The sequence below is a fragment of the Schistocerca cancellata genome, chromosome 4 (genome assembly GCF_023864275.1).
Source record: "Schistocerca cancellata isolate TAMUIC-IGC-003103 chromosome 4, iqSchCanc2.1, whole genome shotgun sequence".
NCBI lineage: Eukaryota > Metazoa > Arthropoda > Insecta > Orthoptera > Acrididae > Schistocerca > Schistocerca cancellata.
Genome location: NC_064629.1, coordinates 168,140,691 through 168,162,677, shown reverse-complemented (window position 1 = coordinate 168,162,677; position 21,987 = coordinate 168,140,691). Strand labels below are relative to the sequence as shown.

General features: G+C 39.1%; 1 protein-coding gene across 1 annotated transcript in view; it reads right to left on the bottom strand.

Moving 5' to 3' along the window:
- The window catches only part of LOC126183230 (myotubularin-related protein 14), a 175,422-nt gene that overhangs the window by 90,179 nt on the left and 63,256 nt on the right, over window positions 1–21,987 (bottom strand). The window contains exons 3-5 of the mRNA XM_049925014.1: window positions 20,808–21,049; window positions 15,617–15,862; window positions 220–442 (exon numbers count right to left, since the gene is read on the bottom strand). Coding sequence (XP_049780971.1) covers window positions 220–442; window positions 15,617–15,862; window positions 20,808–21,049 — 711 coding nt within the window. The remainder of the gene's footprint in view (window positions 1–219; window positions 443–15,616; window positions 15,863–20,807; window positions 21,050–21,987) is intronic.

Below are 21,987 nucleotides of genomic sequence, written 5' to 3'. Positions count from 1 at the left end.
GAACAAGAAGAAAGGAAATATGTTCATAATAATATATACCCAGAGGTTTCTCCCTCAAACACTAAGAAGAAAGAACTAAAGTCACTACCACAACAATCTAGTAAAGGTGTTAAGAGAAGGCCAAGTCATTCAAAATGCTAGTCAAGAGGCACAGTCAAAGAATAGGTTTATGAATGCAATTTAAGTATAATAATGACAACACCATGCCTTAGCATTTACCTTGTAGTTGTTCCACTCTACTTTGAGTTGTGATGAAACTTGATCATCTGGTACACCAATACTCGCATCTACATGAGCCTGGCTCCAGTCAAAGACTAGTCCTTTAGCAACGTAATTATTATCTCTATATTCTTTAAAAAATTCACATCCTGGGTATGGCAGTGAAATAATCGTAAAATCCGAGTATCTGTTTTCTTTGTCCACTTTTTCTGATGATGTGACACTGAAACAATTAGCAAAATAATATTAACTAAGGGGAAGAGTAAAACTACATTTCTAGGCATAGGCAGCAACTTCTCTTCAATTAATAAAATCAAATCTATGAATGCATTAAACATGAACAATGCAACAGAAAATAAAGAAAGAGGAAGGTAATAGCCATAAATTACATGACATTTAATTCCTCATAACACAATACATTTCCATTTCTGAAAATGGTTGCTTCTAAGGATGTTTCTCCTTTAGACTTAAACAAATAATATTTAAGAAATCAATACCAAATTACTGACATTGTTTCTCTAGGTGTCAGATTATCTCCAGGATCAAACATTTTGTAATAGTGTTCTTAAACTGCCAAGGGCAATTCTTTGTTTGAGACAAAAGTTATTGCTAGAACATACCAGACAATAAAGCTTGTGAATTCCTTTTTTAATTTTTGTTTAATGGGGAGCATGTCTTTGGACAAATAAAGTAGTCTTTAAGTGTGTGTCAAATATACACTCCTAGAAATTGAAATAAGAACACCGTGAATTCATTGTCCCAGGAAGGGGAAACTTTATTGACACATTCCTGGGGTCAGATACATCACATGATCACACTGACAGAACCACAGGCACATAGACACAGGCAACAGAGCATGCACAATGTCGGCACTAGTACAGTGTATATCCACCTTTCGCAGCAATGCAGGCTGCTATTCTCCCATGGAGACGATCGTACAGATGCTGGATGTAGTCCTGTGGAACGGCTTGCCATGCCATTTCCACCTGGCGCCGCAGTTGGACCAGCGTTCGTGCTGGACGTGCAGACCGCGTGAGACGACGCTTCATCCAGTCCCAAACATGGTCAATGGGGGACAGATCCGGAGATCTTGCTGGCCAGGGTAGTTGACGTACACCTTCTAGAGCACGTTGGGTGGCACGAGATACATGCGGACGTGCATTGTCCTGTTGGAACAGCAAGTTCCCTTGCCGGTCTAGGAATGGTAGAACGATGGGTTCGATGACGGTTTGGATGTACCGTGCACTATTCAGTGTCCCCTCGACGATCACCAGTGGTGTACGGCCAGTGTAGGAGATCGCTCCCCACACCATGATGCCGGGTGTTGGCCCTGTGTGCCTCGGTCGTAGGCAGTCCTGATTGTGGTGCTCACCTGCACGGCGCCAAACACGCATACGACCATCATTGGCACCAAGGCAGAAGCGACTCTCATCGCTGAAGACGACACGTCTCCATTCGTCCCTCCATTCACGCCTGTCGCGACACCACTGGAGGCGGGCTGCACGATGTTGGGGCGTGAGCGGAAGACGGCCTACCGGTGTGTGGGACCGTAGCCCAGCTTCATGGAGACGGTTGCGAATGGTCCTCGCCGATACCCCAGGAGCAACAGTGTCCCTAATTTGCTGGGAAGTGGCGGTGCGATCCCCTACGGCACTGCGTAGGATCCTACGGTCTTGGCGTGCATCCGTGCGTCGCTGCGGTCCGGTCCCAGGTCGACGGGCACGTGCACCTTCCACCGACCACTGGCGACAACATCGATGTACTGTGGAGACCTCACGCCCCACGTGTTGAGCAATTCGGCGGTACGTCCACCCGGCCTCCCGCATGCCCACTATACGCCCTCGCTCAAAGTCCGTCAACTGCACATACGGTTCACGTCCACGCTGTCGCGGCATGCTACCAGTGTTAAAGACTGCGATGGAGCTCCGTATGCCACGGCAAACTGGCTGACACTGACGGCGGCGGTGCACAAATGCTGCGCAGCTAGCGCCATTCGACGGCCAACACCGCGGTTCCTGGTGTGTCCACTGTGCCGTGCGTGTGATCATTGCTTGTACAGCCCTCTCGCAGTGTCCGGAGCAAGTATGGTGGGTCTGACACACCGGTGTCAATGTGTACTTTTTTCCATTTCCAGGAGTGTATAATTTTCTTAACAATTTTTACATTTGTATTTATTTGGAATTTACGAATCTTTGTTTCCAGATTGCAACTAACTTTAGCAATAGATAAGAAATTACACCACATTTTGGTGTAACAGAGAAAAAATACGATTTCTAGCATGCCAACAGGAATTAGCAAAAGGATTTAACAGATTACTGGATCAGGCAATTCAGATGTTTCACTGGTGATTCAAAGGCCCCAAAATTTAATTCCAGTTAACATCAATGAAATCTAATGAAAGTTAATGGAGTTTCTTATATGGCAAGCTCAAAACATGTGAGAAATACCAGTGATGACTGTGGACAGCAATGTCTGACGTATCAGTGCTGTCTGATGCAAGTAAGATATGAAATTATAGAAAGTGAAGGAAATGCAACATCTTGCAAGACAACCATATTATACTAGCTGGTGGACAATAATGTGGCACACTGTTTTCACAGATCAAGACTGGGGCCACATGGAGATTCTATCAGGCCTGGAACAGCAGAAACAACAAAACTTCAGCCCCTATTATAACAGAAATGTTCCTTCTTAGTATGGCAACAAACTATTAAGATATTGCTTTTATAATGTAACCAACTCTGCAACTATTTAGGTTGTGGATAACTACCTGTGCAATGAACCTATTAGCATGTGGCAATTACAGCCAGATGGCAAAAGAAGAGATTATGAATGAGTTAGCATGTGGCAATTACAGCCAGATGGCAAAAGAAGAGATTATGAATGAGATTCTTATTTTTGGGAATTGTTAATATATTTACAAGTTGCTATACAACTCTTGACTAATACTGTCATTCTAGTCTTCCGTAAGCATTATTCACTGATCATAATTAGGTCTGCACTGGGACAATATGAAAATAAAAGCTAAGAGGAGTAAGTGGAAGCAATAGTCATAATTTATTTAACCTTTAAAGCTACATTCAATGGAAGCACAAGTGTTAATGGAAGTTAAATTTACGGTCCAACATTTAAAATCAAACAATTAACAATCATATGGGTGGCTCAAAATAGAACTTACAATGCTTATTTTGAAATCAACAAAAGTGCTACCTCTACACAAAGTTCATGAATGTTGGTGGATGCAATGCTAGCGATGGTATGGCTAAAAGAACCTCTGACTGTATTTGCAAACTTGGACCTTTCGAAGTCTTCTCCTCCAAGTTTGTAAGCCATCTCTAATGACATCATTGTCGTTGGAAAGTTAAACCCTACTCTTCCTTCATACACGAAATAACTTAGATCCAACTTTGATCCTCTGTCCTGTCATATTAATTTCTCTGTGATCAGTCTCACATTTATAATTTCAGTTTAATTCTATTGAAGATCTGGTAGTAGTATCATTACAGTTCTTACTGAGAGAAATTTCATTGTCACTTGGCTTTAAGTTTCACACAAACTGTTTCAAATATAATATTCCCGAAGTTCCTGTAACATCCTTCATCTGCACTGTACAAAAACTATAACATCACTTCTGCCCCCCATATCCCCCCTCCCCCCACCCACACACACACACACACATGCTCACATTCCCATGCACTCAGTGTGTCCTACATGAAATCAGATGTATCCTTTCAGTCCAATGGATTTCAACTCTAAGTGCCTTTTCTGTTCTTCCAGAAGCAAATTCTCATATGTATAGCAGTCTTCTTGACAAGCTAGTCATAGTAAAATAAATTCCATAATAAATCAGAAAAAAACAAAGTGCCCAGCAAAGGGCTAAAGCTTGCCACCTATTACATATGTTGAGCAAATGGTGCCACTACGGTAGTTGCTACTTCCACTATACTACAAATTAAGAACTTGTTGGGCACTTTCTAGAAAATACAGCACCTGAAAGTTGTAATAAGGAACAACAAATGTGAACTTTAAGGCAAATTGATTTCAATGGATGCTGCTATCATCATTTTAGATGAAATACATAACATCAGAAGGGCACAGATAGTCATGACATTACAAGATCTTCCGTCTGTTAAATAATCATAGCTATCGTAGGGATCACTTATTCGTGGATCTGTGCTACATGCATTAAAAATGTAACTTTTCAACATAGAATTGCTGAATATGTAGCAACAACTGAAAATTTGTGGCAGACCAGGACTCAAATCTGGATTTCCAGATTATCATGACCAGTAACCTTCTCCCTTGGGCTATCCGATCGTTCTTTCAGGCTCAACTCAATCATTGACACTGATGTTTCCACCAATCATTATGTAATAAACAATGGTAAAAATGAGGAGAAAATTATGTATTTTGAGTATGTCTCAGTTTAGGTGATGAAGAAGAAGTATTATACTCAACCACATGGCAAACCAATACCAATTCTGGTCTGGATTTCCACGGAATATCCTTCTGAACCACTACTCAAAGATTTTAAATGACTTCTCAAATAGTTATCATCCCTCAACAATTTTTGACATCTGAAGCGACAGACATTGGTGATGATCTAGCAACTGTACTAAAGTTATGAAATTTATTCACAATTGTGCAATCTTTCTGACATTAGCTGCATAGGTATGAAGATACTACCTATTGATGAAACATGAATATTTGTGACCACACTCCAACACAGACTTACTGTTTGTCATGAATGGCTGCCTTAACCATTTCAGCTATATGAGCACACAACCTGGGCCAATCCAAACTTCCGTATGTCATAGATGTAGACAGTAGGACATACGGAAGTTTGGGTCAGTCTTGGAAGCATGCTTGGACAGCTGAAGTGATTAAGGTGACAGTTCACGACAAACAAGAAATCCAGGTTTGAGTCCCGGCCTGGCACAAATTTTCATTTGTCATCAATAGGTAATACCTTCATACCCAATGTCAAGAAGATTCCGAAATTGTGAATAAATTTCATAAACAAAATAATGGCAAATGAAGGAAACTAACTTCTCTGGTAAAATATGTTGCACTGTTATAGTGATGTCAGATGCACTGCATTCCTGATGCTCTTCAAAACACAGGAGAAAGCCATGGGGAATGCCTTACACAAAGTGGAGCTCAAATGATTTTACCCCTTTATGTTAAGTGCCACAGTCATATAGTATTGTTTACATGCAACATATCCACCAAAACAACTGAATTATTTGTTTTGCCTCTATTCGCTAATATTGGCATTATACCATTTTCAAGTAGACACTGCAACATACACAACAACAACACCACAACACACATCTAATGCTAGAGAATATATGTACAACATGCAAGTACAAAGTTTAGAACATTATGTATGTAATCATTATACAGGGTGATTCAAAAAGAATACCACAACTTTAAAAATGTGTATTTAATGAAAGAAACATAATATAACCTTCTGTTATACATCATTACAAAGAGTATTTAAAAACGTTTTTTTTCACTCAAAAACAAGTTCAGAGATGTTCAATATGGCCCCCTCCAGACACTCGAGCAATATCAACCCGATACTCCAACTCGTTCCACACTCTCTGTAGCATATCAGGCGTAACAGTTTGGATAGCTGCTGTTATTTCTCGTTTCAAATCATCAATGGTGGCTGGGAGAGGTGGCCGAAACACCATATCCTTAAACATACCCCCATAAGAAAAAATCGCAGGGGGTAAGATCAGGGCTTCTTGGAGGCCAGTGATGAAGTGCTCTGTCACGGGCTGCCTGGCGGCCGATCCATCGCCTCGGGTAGTTGACGTTCAGGTAGTTACGGACAGATAAGTGCCAATGTGGTGGCGCTCCATCCTGCTGAAATATAAATTGTTGTGCTTCTTGTTCGAGCTGAGGGAACAGCCAATTCTCTAACATCTCCAGATACTGTAGTCCAGTTACAGTAGCACCTTCGAAGAAAAGGGGACCAAAAACTTTATTGGCTGAAATGGCACAGAAAACGTTCACCTTAGGCGAGTCACGTTCAAACTGAGTTGTTTCCCGCGGATTCTCAGTGCCCCATATACAGACAGTGTGACGGTTGACTTTCCCGTTAGTGTGGAAAGTTGCTTCATCACTAAACACAATCTTTGAAATGAAAGATTCATCTGTTTCCATTTGAGCAAGGATAAAATCACAGAAATCGATTCTTTTAATCTTATCAGCTGCAGACAGTGCTTGAACCAATTTCAGATGATAATGTTTCATAACTAACCTTTTTCGTAGGACTCTCCATACAGTTGATTGTGGAATTTGCAGCTCTCTGCTAGCTCTGCGAGTCAATTTTCCTGGGCTGCGAACAAATGCTTGCTGGATGTGTGCTACATTTTCATCACTCGTTCTCGGCCGTCCAGAACTTTTCCCTTTGCACAAACACCCATTCTCTGCAAACTGTTTATACCAACGTTTAATACGCCACCTATCAGGAGGTTTAACACCATACTTCGCTCGAAATGCACGCTGAACAACTGTCGTCGATTCACTTCTGCCGTACTCAATAACACAAAAAGCTTTCTGTTGAGCGGTCGCCATCTTAGCATCAACTGACGCTGACGCCTAGTCAACAGCGCCTCAAGCGAACAAATGTACAACTAAATGAAACTTTATAGCTCCCTTAATTCGCCGACAGATAGTGCTTAGCTCTGCCTTTTGTCGTTGCAGAGTTTTAAATTCCTAAAGTTGTGGTATTCTTTTTGAATCACCCTGTATAACAAATTAATAATATAGTTGTACAGCATAAATTATGCAACTACTTTGGCACGGCATGTTCAATTTACACTGGTGGCTAGTAGAATTGCAACGCCCGGAAGGATAGAAAATAATGAAGTTTTACTTTCTGGTATGCACCAGTACAGTGCAGTAAGAAGTACATAAATTCATATTTGTAGGTGATTTGGGGTTTGCAGGAAGCAAAATTTCATATACTGTACTGCCACTTCTGGCAGCAACATCAGCTCTATCTCAGCTGGACGCGGAGTCAAAATGAGCTTAGATGACATATACAGATGTGTCATTTCATCGTGTTTCAACACTATGCCATAGTTTAACCGACCTGGCTAATGAGAGGTTGCATACCAGTCTCTCAGCAGCCCACAACCAGATGTTTTCAATTGATGAAAGATACGAAGAAGGTGCTGACAAGGGCAACAATCAAACATTCTCTGCATCAAGGTAGGTCAGAATAGCATAGGAACCATGCAGTATTGTGTAATCTTCTTGAGCAATAGTTGTCACGATGTCCCCCTGCGGTGCTCCAGACATCTTTACATTGCCAGCATGAATACCTACCTGTCTTGCCGCAAAAACAAGAAGATTTCCTCACTCGAGGTACATGAAGTGGTTGTTGGATCTTGCACGGTCATGTGAAAAACACGTTTGTCCTCTCAGGCACTAGTCATGTACGGCTGTTCAGAACTTGCATGTAAAATGATAGTCCTCAATGCTATGCACACGAGAGGAAGTGCAAGTGTGGCTGCTCGACCAAGAAGAAGAATACCTGCATTTGTGACAGTCTTATAGACAGGTGGTGCATGTAGCAAAAATTAGGAGGTATCCCAGATGAGGGATTGCAGATGATAGGGACCAATCAAGTGACAAGGTCAAAAGCAACCAGAAGTGATTCACACGGCCATTGATCCATGCCAAACATGCACCCAGGCCAGGCGAGCTCCCACACAAATAGACGAGCACTACTCACAAATTCTTAGGAAACTTTCAACAATTTTTGAGTGCTAATATTAAAAAACCATTTAAGGTGCGTATAGTACTCATTGTGCTAATTTTGTGAACTAAGGTGAATCCTATAATGTTCAAATACAAAATGAATAGTGTGCTGCTTTACACAGTCACACCGATTAAATATTGAGGCATAACACTGCAAAGCTATATGAAATAAAACGAGCACATCAGGTTGGTAGTACAGAAGCCGAATGGTCGACATTGTTTAATTGGAGGAATTTTGGCACGGATCCCCACCAGTTCATACTGAAGGGAGACACTGAAGCTGCAACAGTCACAAGATGTGCTTTGTTGGTGCTGCAGCTTATAGCAATTTTGACTGGGATAAACTCATGCTGCAGTATTCTTCTTCGGCATTCCAGTGTACAAGTTGGCACGGAAATGGCTAAGTGAAAAATCTGTTCAATTCATGTGTTTATTTATATATAAGAGAATTTTCCTCTGTGTGAGACTAGCTGTACAAGATTCATGTACCAATTTGAAATTCTAGATCCACATATTTTACTGTTTGCATCACTTCTGTTTGTACTGTGAAATTTCAAACATTCACGAGTGCCACAATGAACTCTTACTGTTATCGTCAATAGTGGGCTTAAACTTATTTGTGCTCTTTTAAATTTTTTAAGAACAGTAGGCCCATCCTCATTCAGAACAATCGTAATCTAATTTCATTGTCTCAATACACGAGAAATAGGTCATTTTGAGAATTTTTGGACACACACAAAATTATATTTTCGCAAGTTGCCGGTATGAGTGTTTCGGATACATAACTTATTCCATAGTAAATCAGCATTTGTGGTTCACAGTAGCTGTCAAAGAACAGATCACCTCTGAATTGGCTTTTATATCAGTGCAAATAATGTGCAGTTTTGAGAATTTTCGGAAGCTACCATTGTCCTGCCTGAAATCTAATTTGTAGTAAATCGGTATTTGTGATTTAGTTACTATAGTAGATATGCTAACTACCATATGGTGTTACATCTAGTTTTCCCTTAAAGAGGAGTAGCCCTATATATTATCTACATTTATCATAAATTAACACTGTTTTCGAGTTTGCTAAGAACTATAATTAACCTCAAAATGTTTTAGGAAACTAATAATTTTCACCACAAGTTTTTCTATTACCTTAATAGAAATCTTGTTTTGTGTATTTGCTTCAGTTCTTATACGAAATTAGCAACCTTTTAGCTCAACCGATTAAAATCTAATCAGAGAGCATAATTTAAAGTTATCTGTTCACTATCCTGCAGTACATCACACCAGTTAAAATGCAGCCCCACTGTGTGTGTCATTCTTGAACTCGGAATGAGTTGGTTAACATTTGTAAGCAGTTGGAAATCCCCTGACTACTGTCAAACATTTGGTAGCTGCTGTGAGTTCATGAGAGCCACGTACCTGTGGTAACAGTACCACAGGTAACTCAAGTACTGTCCGCTCCTGTCTCCTCGGCAGAAAGTATGACACCTGTTGTTACTTGTCCATTTGACTGTGAGTGGCGTTTCAGTGGTAGAGCTGTGTGTCCTCTACAAGGTGGATAGGGACCAGGGAGGACTCAGAGTGTTGTACCAAGCCCTAAGCCAACAACTTTGAGGTTCTGTCTTTCACTGAAACTGAGCCAGTGGGACTCACTTCATCTGTTTTGGGGAAACCTGTTTTGTCTGGTGTCAGGAGGCAAATGCAGAAGGATAGGGTCTATTAATTGATGGCAGTTCAAACGTACAGCAAATGATGGTACCCCTTAGGGAAATGGCAGCAAGGGAGAGGGAAGGACAGCAGATGCACTCAGTGTGTATGCGCAGGAGCCTCATTCAACATGTTGAGGAGGTATTCTGGCAGCCTTTGAGGGATCAGGGTACAGTCAACTGCAGATTGTGGCGCACGTTGGAACAAATGCCTTTTATCTGGGGTCCGATGTCGTACTTGGGTCACTCTAGCAACTGGCACAGAAGGTTGAGAATATCAGCCTTGTGCAAGGAGTTTCAACAAAGCTCACAATTTGCAGCATTGTCCCCACAACTGATCATGGTCCTTTAGTTCCTAGTCGAGTGGGAGGACTGAACCAGACACTCCAAAGGTTCCGTGACAAGGTAGGCTGTGACTTCCTGGACCTGTGCCATAGGTTTGAGAATTGTAGGGTCCCCTTAGATGGGTCAAGTGTGCACTACACATCAGAGGCCACTACTCTGGTAGCTGACTGTGTGTGATTTTTAGATTAGTCGACACACTATGCAATCCAGTTAGCAATAGCTGTAGGAAACCCAGAAGTATCAGTGTAATATTGAAAGAAACTTTGGCTGTATGTAAAGGCTGTTAGTGGCATCAAAATTTATGGTCCAGTCACTAGCAAATGAGAGAGGAACTGAAATTTAGGGTAGCAAAGAAAAACCTGAAATGCTTAACTCCATTTTCAAATGTTCCTTCACTAATGAAAACCTAGGAACATTGCCCCAATTTAATCCTAGTACCACTGAAAAAGTGAGTGAAACAAGTATTAGTGTCATTGGTGTTAAGAAACAGCTGAAATAGTTAAAACTGAACAAAGCTCCAGGGCCCAATGGAATCCATATCAGATTCTATACTGGATTTGTGGCTGAGTTAGCCCCTCTTCTAACTGTAACTATCATACATCCCTCAATCAAAAAAACCATGCCCAATTCTTGGAAAAAAAGCACAGGTCACACCCACCTACAAGAAGTGGTCTACAAAACTACCGTCCAGTACCCCTGACATCGATTTGTTCTCAGAACATATTCTGAGCACAAACATACCACGGTTTTTACAACAGATGATCTCCTCCATGCCGACTAGTGTGGATTCCAAAAACCTCAATCATGTGAAACCCAACTTGCACTTTTGTCACATGACTTACTGAAGACTTTGAATCGAGGTAGGCAGATAGATGCAATATTTCTTGATTTCCGAAAAGTGGCTCAGTACCACACCTCCATTTTTTTTTGTCAAAAGTACAATCATATGGGTAACCTAATGCAATTTGTAATTAGACTGAGACCTTTTTGTCAGGGAGGACACAGCATGTTATCTTGGATGGAGAATCATCATTAGATGTAGAGGTAACTTCGGGGATGCCCCAGGGAAGTGTGTCAGGACCCTTGCTGTTCATATTGTATATTCATGACCTCGCAGACAATATCAATAGTAACCTCAGACTTTTTGCAGATGTTGCAGTTACCTATAGTGAAGTACTGCCTGAAAGAAGCTGCATAAATATTCAGTCAGACCTTGATAAGATTTGAAAGTGGTGCCAAGACTGCCAACTTGCTTTAAATGTTCCAATACGTAAAATTGTGCACTTTACAAAATGAAAAAACATAGTATCCCATGATTATACTATCCATAAGTCACTGCAGCCTGCATTCAATAGAAATATCTTAGATCTTGAAGTGACATATATAGGCTGGACCATATCGACAATGTCAGTATAGAAACAGGGATTAGCGATCATGATGTCATTATAGCAACTATGAGATTACGAAAGTTAGAAATTAGCCAAGAATGCTAGGAGAGAGTTTCTGCTAGATTGGACAGATAAGGAGATGTTATCACTTAGGCAGTGAATTGACATCACTTAGAGTTACATGTCTAGTAAGTGGATAAAGGACAGAAAAGGCTCAGCATGGTTTAATAACCAAATTTGGAAGATGCTGATGAAGCAGAGGCTGTTGTACTCTCAGTTCAAGAGGAGTGCACAAATGATGACAAGCAAAGGTTAGTAGAGATTCATGCATCGGTGAAAAGATCTATGCATGAAGTATAGAACTGCCACCACCGTCACACTTTAGCAAAAGATATGGCAGAGAACCCGAGAATATTTTTGTTTTATGTAAAATTGCTAAGTGAGTCTAAGGCTTACATTCAGTCACAAGTTGATCAATCTGGTGCAGTAATTGAAGATAACGAAAGGCGAAGTTTTTAAATTTCACGTTCAAGAAATCGTCCACATAGGAGAATCATATAAACATACCGTCATTTGATCATCGGACAGACTTATGTATGGATGACACAGTAATAAGCATCCCTGGCGTAGAGAAACAACTAAAAGATTTGAAAGCAAATAAATCATCAGGTACAGATTCCCAGTTCAATTTTACAAAGACTACTCTACGGCATTGGCCCCTTACCTAGCTTGCATTTAGCGTGAATCTCTCACCCAGCACAAAGTCCCTAGTGACTGGAAAAAATGCTGGTGGCTCCAGTATATAAGAAAAATAAAAGAACAGACCTGCAAAATTACAGACCAATATCCCTAACTTCCATTTGCTGCAGGTCCTTGAACATATTCTCATTTCGAAGATAATAAACTTTCTCAAGACTGAGAAAATTATGTCCTCAGCATAGTTTTAGAAAGCATTGCTCATGTGAAACTCAGCTTGCCCTTTTCTCACATGATATAATTCGAACTATGAATGAAGAGCAGGCAGATTCCATACTTCTATATTTCTGAAAAGCATTTGACACAGTGCCCAATTTCAGGCTGTTAATGAAGGTACGAGCATATGGAACAAGTTCACAGATATGTGAGTGGCTTGAAGACTCCTTGTGTAACAGATCCCAGTATATTGTCCTCAATGGTGAGTGTTCGTCAGAGACAAGGGTATCATCCAGAGTGCTCCAGGGAAGTGTGATAGGACTACTGCTGTTCTCTATATACATCAACGATTTGGTGGACAGGGTGGGAAACAATCTGCAGTTGTTTGCTGATGACGATGTGGTGTACATAAGGTGTCGAAGTTGAGTGATTGTAGGTAGATACAAGACGACTTAGACAAAATTTCCAGTTGGTGTGATGAATGGTAGCTAGCCCTGAATGTGGAAAAATGTAAGTTAATACAGATGAGTAGGAAGAACAAACCTGTAATGTTCAGATACAGTATTACTAGTTTCCTGCTTTACACAGTCAAGTTGTTTAAATATCTGGGTGTAATGTTGCAAAGCGATATGAAATGGAATGAGCATGTGATAACTGTGGCAGGCAAGGTGAATGGTCAACTTTGGTTTACTGGGAGTATTTTAGGAAACAGTGGTTCACCTGTAAAGGAGACAGCATATAGGGTACTGGTGCAACCTATTCTTGAGTACTGCATTAGTGTTTGGGTTCTGTATCAGGTCGAATTAAAGGCAGACATCGAAGCAATTCAAAGGCAGCCTGCTAGATTTGTTACTGAAAGGTTTGAACAACACGTAAGTGTTACAGTGATGCTTCAGGCACTCAAATGGGAATCCCTGGAGGGAAGGCAATGGTCTTTTCAAGAAACACTATTGAGAAAATTTGGAGAACCATCATCTGAAGCTGACTGCCAAATGATTCTACTGCTGCCAACATATACTGTGCATAAGGACCATGAAGATACGATATGAGAAATTAGGGCTCATAGGAAGACATATAGACAGTCGTTTTTCCCTTGCTCTATTTGCAAGTGGAACAGGAAAGGAAATGACTAGTAGTAATACAGGGTACCCTCCTCCACGCACTGTATGGTGGCTTGCGGGAACCACGTTGTTGAGTGGCCAAAAGGTTCCACAATTTGACCCAACACAATCTTTGGGCTACCATAACTTCAAAGGAATTTTCAGAGCAGGTCAATGAGGCTAATCACTTGGTAGCTGTCAACGGAAATCAAGTTTTTGCCCAATTTACAAATAAGGATGATAATACTATCTCACCATTGCAAAGGGAAAACACCCAGCTGAATATTAAAGACCCTGGGTAGACTACATAAATTGTGGCCAAGAAGTCAATATTTTAGACAATATTCATTGTAACGAGTAACACGTTAGATCAATTCCATGATATGATCATTAGCAGCACTCATTCACTGTCTCAATTGCACACAATGCTGTATTTCAACAGCAGCCTCATTGCACGAGCATCAATAAATGGTTTACACAGCTATGCATAATTTGCAAACATTCTTGGAATTTTTTCTGACTTATTCATCTCTGATGGAACTTCAGGGCATAAAGTCTACAGAAAGCCCAATCACACACGTACATTACAAAAATTCCAATCACCATCACAAGCATGAAAGAGGAATGATCAGAACATTCATTGACGGGACTAAAAGAATCTGTGACCAGAGTACTTGGAGGATGAGCTCAATTATTATTTAAGAACGGCTTTCAGAAGAAATGGTTACTCTGACAAAGAGATAAATAGGGTGCTACGTCCTAAAAAGTCTAGAGTTCCTAATCAAAAAGGAGCAATTAAAGGGAAAGTTTTTCTTCTACTTGTAAAGACTATCAGAGTTTGCAATCGGTAAAGTACTCAGAAAACACAGAATTTATACAGTGTTTAAACCAACAAGGAAGGTGCACAACCAGTTGGACACTGCAAAAGACCAATGCCCGACTCTTTAAGTAGAATATAAAATTATATACACTTGTGGCCAAGTATACATAGAAACTACAAAGAGAAGCATTAACACCCACCTCAAGGGACACAAGAACAACTGTTGCCTGGGAAAGACACAAATCAACAATAGCAGATCATGCACTAGGACCAGGAAACAACCAAATTCATTTCTCCAACATTGTGGTTGTAGCAAGATCTAATGACTGTGCTAGAATGTACAGAGAGGTCACAAAGAATCAATGGCACAAAAACAATTTCAACAGAAAAGGAGGAGGATTGAAATTAGACAAGTTGTGGGCCCTAGTGTTAGTGAGCACAACTCCGTGGTATTAAGCAGCAATCGAATGATGTCATGAACCAACCATCACATGCATACATGTAAACAGTTTAGCTTGTTCAGCTTGTCTTCAGTTTGCAACAGCTTTCAGAGTCAAAGCCTCTGAGGAAACCTGCAGCACTGGAAGATGAAATGTTAGGCAGAGAATTACGCCTGTTAATCAAATATCAGCAATATTCCATATACGAGCTGTGAAAGCTACATTGTATAAAATAATTGCCTCACAAACTGAAACCTGAAATACACCATTAGGGATAAGTGAAAATGTTTTTCATACACTGATAAAGTGAAATTAGATACAGGACATAATAGAATAACTATCCATACCAAATAATTTAAATAGCTTACAATTCTTGTTTCACAAATTCCTGGCTTTTCTCGAAGAATTTTGTTAACTACTAGTATTCCACAAACTCAAACATCAGGTCACAAAATAAATGAATGATAATTGGCACTAACAAAAGACTATTGGAAGTATCATAGATTTGCTAAAGTGATTTTTATTATCAGTCTACAGTAGAGAATAATCTATAAAAAAATTCCACATGCAAAACCAAATTCAACTGCAGATAGCCTGTTATAGCAGCATTCAAAGTCATTGCTTGTTTTTAAATGTTTTAAGTGTGAATGAAGTGGTACATAAATCTCTAATTAATCATCCACTGCTTTCTGTTTACTCACTGTTTCTGAGGTTTTTTTTCCCCTATAGGGCATTTCTGACTTTTCCTTCTACAACTCTAAAATGTCCACCTCACATTTCATTCTCTTGTATCAGAGGAAAACTCAGTCTACCTCCTGAGGAATTGTGTGCAAGAGAAATAGTAGATATCACCCGACATATAAACAGTTGATTGGTATAACATATAACTTTAGAAATATAAGATGAAAACACTCACTTTACTCCAAATTTTACTTTTTTCTTTTCAACCATGAAATCCACTATTGTTCCAACATTTAATGCTCTCAGTAGGCGTATATCTTGACTACGCACTCTGTCAAACAACTGCCAGTCACTTTGTGACTGCGGTGGCTGATCAACTTCATCATAAGTAAAGTCATCTCCAGCATTTTCACTTCCGGAGAAAAGATAGTCAAGTCCGGATCTACCGTATATTTCTGGTCCTCCTGACAAAGTTGCTGACCTAAAAATGTGGTGTAAAGAATCATCAGAATTCAAATCACAAAAGGATGTGGCCAGTAAGTATATTGACTATGTTTTTAAGAAACAAACAATGGAAAATCCAGGATGGAATGTAACAATACCAGAGAAGGAAAGTTGCTTCTCACCATATAGCAGAGATGCTGAGTCCTAATAGGCACAATAAAAAGATTAACACACTCATAGCTTTCAGCCATTAAGGCCTTTGTCAGCAGTAGACACACATACACACACGCACACACACTCACTCAAGCAAACGCAACTTGCACACACGTCTGCAGTCTCAGAGAGCTGAAACTACATATGGTGAGTAGCAACTTTCCTTCTCTGGTATTGTTTAAGAAACAATGTATACAGGGATGCATTCATTAAGTTACATCCATATGCTAGATAACACAAATTTAAGAAAGAACATTTTTGATGTTTTTGCGGGCACTTGTTAGTGTCCTGCTTGTTGGCCTTTTGTCTCAGGATCTTGCTGGCCACAGATCCAGGGACAAAAGCCAACAGACAGCACATAAACGAGAAACTACACTTCTTTGCTGCATGTGGTCTGTCGATTCCTTTCTTGATGGTAACAATTTTGAGTCATAATTTCAGTATCAATATTATGTACAACAAGTATATACAATTACTGCTATGTCAAACTTTTTTACCTTTATTGGGAAAGTATACCTAGTGAAAATTTTGCGACAAACACATGATGCAATATTTCAGTTTTGTTTTTTTGAACTGGCTCTACTGCACTGTTATAGTTGTTAATACCTATCATATCACATAGTTCATCCTTTCCTTTTATGAGTGTTTAGCTTGGTATGGCGGTGGAGTTGCTACATATGAAATTTAGTTTTTCTTGGTAATTGTTGCACACTGCCTAAAGTCAAGTAGGAGCTTGGTAAAGAAGTCATGCTTACAGTTTTCTAAACTTGTCATACTGTGTGTACTTTCTCAACTAGACCAACTGAAATATAATGTAATCAAAAACTACTTTATTTGTCATGAGTTTTTAACCAAATGCAAAGTTGGTGAAGTCTTGTGTTATATGTTGTGGAATATATAACTGTATCAAGTGGTTTTAATTCAGTTACCTATTCACCTTGAATATGACTGTACTGTTAAAAGCCAAAATATCAGAAGATGAAATTTCACTGTTCTGGATGTATCCCCAAAAGATGTCAGAATAAAGACTTGTGGTTTGGGACAAGACACAGGTAAGTTTTGGACTTACTTGGATCTTACACCAAAGTGATGTGCATCTAGAAGTGAATATATGACCATGCATAGGTGTCAATAGTTGCAGAATATAGCAATGAGAACACTGTGTTCATCAAGGAAGTGTTAGATGATGCCTAAGAAAGTGACGTACTGTACACAACTAATAGTGCATACTTTGCATTGAAATGACAATGTCTATGCTGATTTTAATACTATGTATATACACTGTTACCTTATTTGGGTTTGGGAGTAATTTAATCTCTGGACAGAATTTATGTGATACTCAAAATTTAGATTTTTAGTGGAAGAACCATATAAGTAAAACTTATTTTTCAATTTTCTGAGACTGTGTGATTACTGACTTTGCTGCTTTTCATGCAAAGGCCCTCAAATGCTGAGGGGTACACATGGTAAAAACTTCCACAGACTATTTAACAGGACTGTGGGGCTGAGGGGCATGAATACAGAGTTATCCAGTAAAAGAAAATCCTCCCTAGTTCTGTATGTCACGACCACCTTCGTACAGTATCTCTCCCATTCCAGTGGAAAAACTGACAGCTTCCAATGGTCTTGATCCAACTAAAAACACAACAGCAATCTGCCATCAATGAAAGCTTGACAAATGTTTCATCTTGTCTACATTTGGCTACTGCTGATATGAGTAATGCTTACGACTGCATGTGTGACTAAATTAATAATTCTGTCAGATAAAACCAAGAATATCATTCTGGCAAAAAGCCAACAGTTTAAATGAATGTAACATTTAATGTGTCTCAGTGAAATCACAAATGTTGATTACGTGCAAGGTAGATGGTGCTGGTGAGTGAGTGGGTGGAAGGGTGGGGTGAGATGATTAAAAATCTACACATAGAAGCATGTCCAACAAACACCGGTGCTGAAATTAATATTCTGTTAAAAATAATTGCTGCCCCTGAAATTAGTCATTTTTCAGCTACATTTTGCCTTCACTTCATGGAAGCACCCACTGATCAAGTTTGATTCTAGTGTAATGAAGTATTAATATTGTTTGCTTATCTCTTATGTAATACAAACTTTGTCATTGTTCTAGGCATTTTAAGACCGACTTCACATGTGAGTAATGCTTGCACAGTTATGTCAAATACTCAAAAATCTTCTCAATATTATCTGCACAGTTTACACTATCTACAATACATTCAGTTTTAGAGATTATGTCACCGAACGTCCTATAATGGATGGGCGCGAGAAATGATTCTGGCACCCAACCTACAATACAAATGAGAATGTAGATCATGAAAAAGTTGTCTCCAAATCAGGAATAATACAAAGCTGCCATCACAATGCACATCACAGTGATTTGAGGAGTATATTGTAAGAAAAGAAACAATTATTGAATAAACTGCTGCAAAAACTGGAAAATTCTGATAATGAGCTCCACAATCAGTGCTACTGAACTTCCTAAATACAGCTCAATATTAATATTCATACAATCAACAGCAACATAAATTAGGTACAAAGGATAGTCATATGGTTTTTATCATCATCTCAAGAAAATAAAGTTATGTAATTTATACTTTGTTTGCAGGTACATGTCTGCATTCCTGGTACACGGTGAAACCACTGTGCCACAGTAGCATAGAATGTTGCTAGAGGAGCCAAAATTATTTAGTATAGCCCACTGATAAACTGCAGTACTGTGTGGTAAATGATTTTCTGCAGCTGAGGGGAAATAATGCTGCAGCAATCTGTAGTGAGTTGGTGGAAGTGTACACAACGATGCATCAATGCATGAAACAGGGGTTATGTGGTGCAGCTGTTTTCAGTATTGTCAAACAAGGTTGAGTGATGAAAAATGTAATTGTAGTCTATCTCTGCAATGAGCCACAAACTGCAACAGAAGTGGAGGCCCTGGTGCTCTAAGATCAGTGTTTCACAACTGAGGTGATAGGAGAAAAAAGTGAAAAATTTGTCTAGGATCAATTTTCAACATCTCATACAATATTTTGAACATGATTAAGGTACCCATGTGGTGGTTTCATGGCTGCTCACATCCATTCAAAAATGCCCTCTAACAGAAGCAGCAGCAAAAATGTTGCAGCTGCATTAGGCCAATCCAGACAACTACTTTAGCTGCCTAATCACCACAGGCAAGTGCTGGGGGCATCATGATAAGAGAGACGAAGACAGAAAGCAAAGCAATGGAAACATGTATTCACCACTGTCAAGAAGGGCAAAGCTCCAAATATCAGCAGCCAACGTGATGCATCGTGATTTTGGAATTGGCATGCTGTGGTGTTAACAGATTATGCTCAGAAAGAGCAAATTGTCACAGATGCATACTATTGAAATATCCTGATGACATTACTGGAGGCAGCCACAATGAATCACTGTGGGAAGCTGTCCAAGGGGAGTGATTTTTCTCCACAGCAACCCTCCAGCTCATTCTGCACAAATGCTGCTGTTTTGGGCTACCAGCACATATCTGCCCCACCCCGAATAGTCTCCAGACGTGGAATCCACTGACTTTTCTTTTTCCTAAAATGAAAAAAAAAACATTGTGCAGCAGGCATTTCCAGAATTGTGAAGCATGATTTTTGGATGTGGAATGTTTCTTTGACAGCCAACATGCAAACTTCGCAACTAAAGTCATAAATGGCTGGGGTATGTTTTGCATAGCAGGGTGAACTGTAGAGGAGAACTAATACCATAACCAGGTTTCATGGTTACAGATTGATTGATTGATTTATTTTTTGAGGTAGTAATTTAAAGCTTTAACACCATCCCTTGAATTTAGATTTGGGAAAAGACAGTTATTAAGCTACTACCAGAGGGGACCAACCTGTAGGTAATCATTTGGATAGAATAAAGGAAAAAAAAATTGAATTAATTGGTTTGGGATATTCCAGCTACAGAACACCATGCTCTATGTGACTGACAAGAAAAAAATGGAAGCTGTGAACAGACAATCTATACTAAACACTTAGGGGGAATCATGCAGAATAATCACTGAGACTACACAGAGTATTATTAACCTCTGATGTTGCCACTGTCTCATTACTCTTATGGTTTTACCCATGTTTTTCTAACCTCTCTTTTTGGTTTTACCTTTCACAATATCATCTCTTTCATCAAACCTGTCTTCACCTTCTGATGAAGACTGCACTTTAAACAATTTGTCTTTTCTTATTCATGCTACTTTTAACATTATTTCATCCACTTAAGTTTTGATGACCAGAAGTATTTTATTCTTCTTGTTTAATATAATATAATATGTTTGCCGAGTGTGAATTCACCTACAGAACATCAATTACATATCTAAACTCCATTTCAGGAAACAGTACATACACTAAGCTGAAATGCACTTGGTAACAACTCCAAAGGTGAAATTATATTTCTCTGAAACAAAAACAATGTAATCAGCTTGTTTTATATTTCCTTCCTTCTTCACTGCTGCTTCTTTTATCATTTTTCTTAACTATTACTCTTCAACATCCCCAAATACAAAACATTTTTCTGCAGGCCACTTATTTTCTATCACAATACCAATGAAAGCAAAAACCTCTGGTACAGCCACACGCATATGATTTCCACATGTTATTCTCACTGATGATTAGCTTCTCCTCAACCCACTTAATTGTAACTTGAGGCCATTCTTTGAACAAGTATATTACTGTACATGGCAAATAAATGACGAGCTGTGAAGAAGAAAAATTTTAATGTTTTATAAGACTGACCTACAAATGTTTTTGCCATGATAGAGGATGACAGGTAGTGGGAAACGTGCCCTGCAGCGTGCAAAACGTGCCTTCCCTATCAGGTCACGCAGTTTGGCACTGTCATACAGACTTTCATATATAGTGGAGTTTTGGGTCACACCATTTGCTGATGTGCTGCAGCTCTGAGAATGTTCATATTCCAATATTATCAACTGGCTTGGGTAGTGAGCACTCAGTTCACCTCCAGCATTGCTGATAACCTGTGAAAGCACAATTTGACAAAGAAAAATAAGCAAATAAACCTTAAGTTCCAGAGAATGTGTAAGGGTCTGCTAAAAAGATGAATTTATGATACTGAGAATTAACACAGATGTCATTCAGCAAACATCCCAATTTTTCTTTTTCTTCTAACATCAATTACTCAAATCACTTGCATGTAATACTTGCATATATATACAAAAAGGCATGTTATTCTCACAGCAAATGATATGTAAAAACATGAGGTGACTTACAGTTAAAACAGATGAATACACTTAAAAAGTGTTACATAACTTACATGCACATAAATTACAAACATAAAATTTTCTTCTAAAGTGTTATAAATGAACAAAGTGGCAATTTTTCTTGCAATCAATTATGAGAAAGTGTTATCTAAAAATGAAGAATCTGAAGAATTACTTAGATTTTCACTATGAATAGCAATCTATAGTATGGGTGTATGAGCATTATTTCTTGTGACATTTAAATTAAGCACTTCCAGTAACTCACATCATCACAGGTAGCTCATTAGTGCAGATGGATTCATCTTAAAACTGAATAGATAAAAACTCACTCTCGAATTAGTTCTGTTGGTAAAAAAGCAATATCAGTTTCCCATCAGTTAATCACACAGCAACTAAATGTAAAAAGCTAATTCTAACATTTTGTACATGAAAGTTGTGTTTAAGGTAGAGAATTTTCATGTATGTGAAAACATAAGACTAATTTAATAAATATGAAATACTTACACATTTGCTGAATTTCTATGGCAAACTTGTCACAAATCAATGAAGTCTCATACCATACTGCACCAGAGGTGAACCTCTTCCCTGTCTATAGTCAGACACATCACTTTTATGTCTTTTTTACTTAGAATTTTATGCTCATTTTCTATTTCTGAAAGGTACTGGATAACTTTGCACAAAAACATCTGCATTGC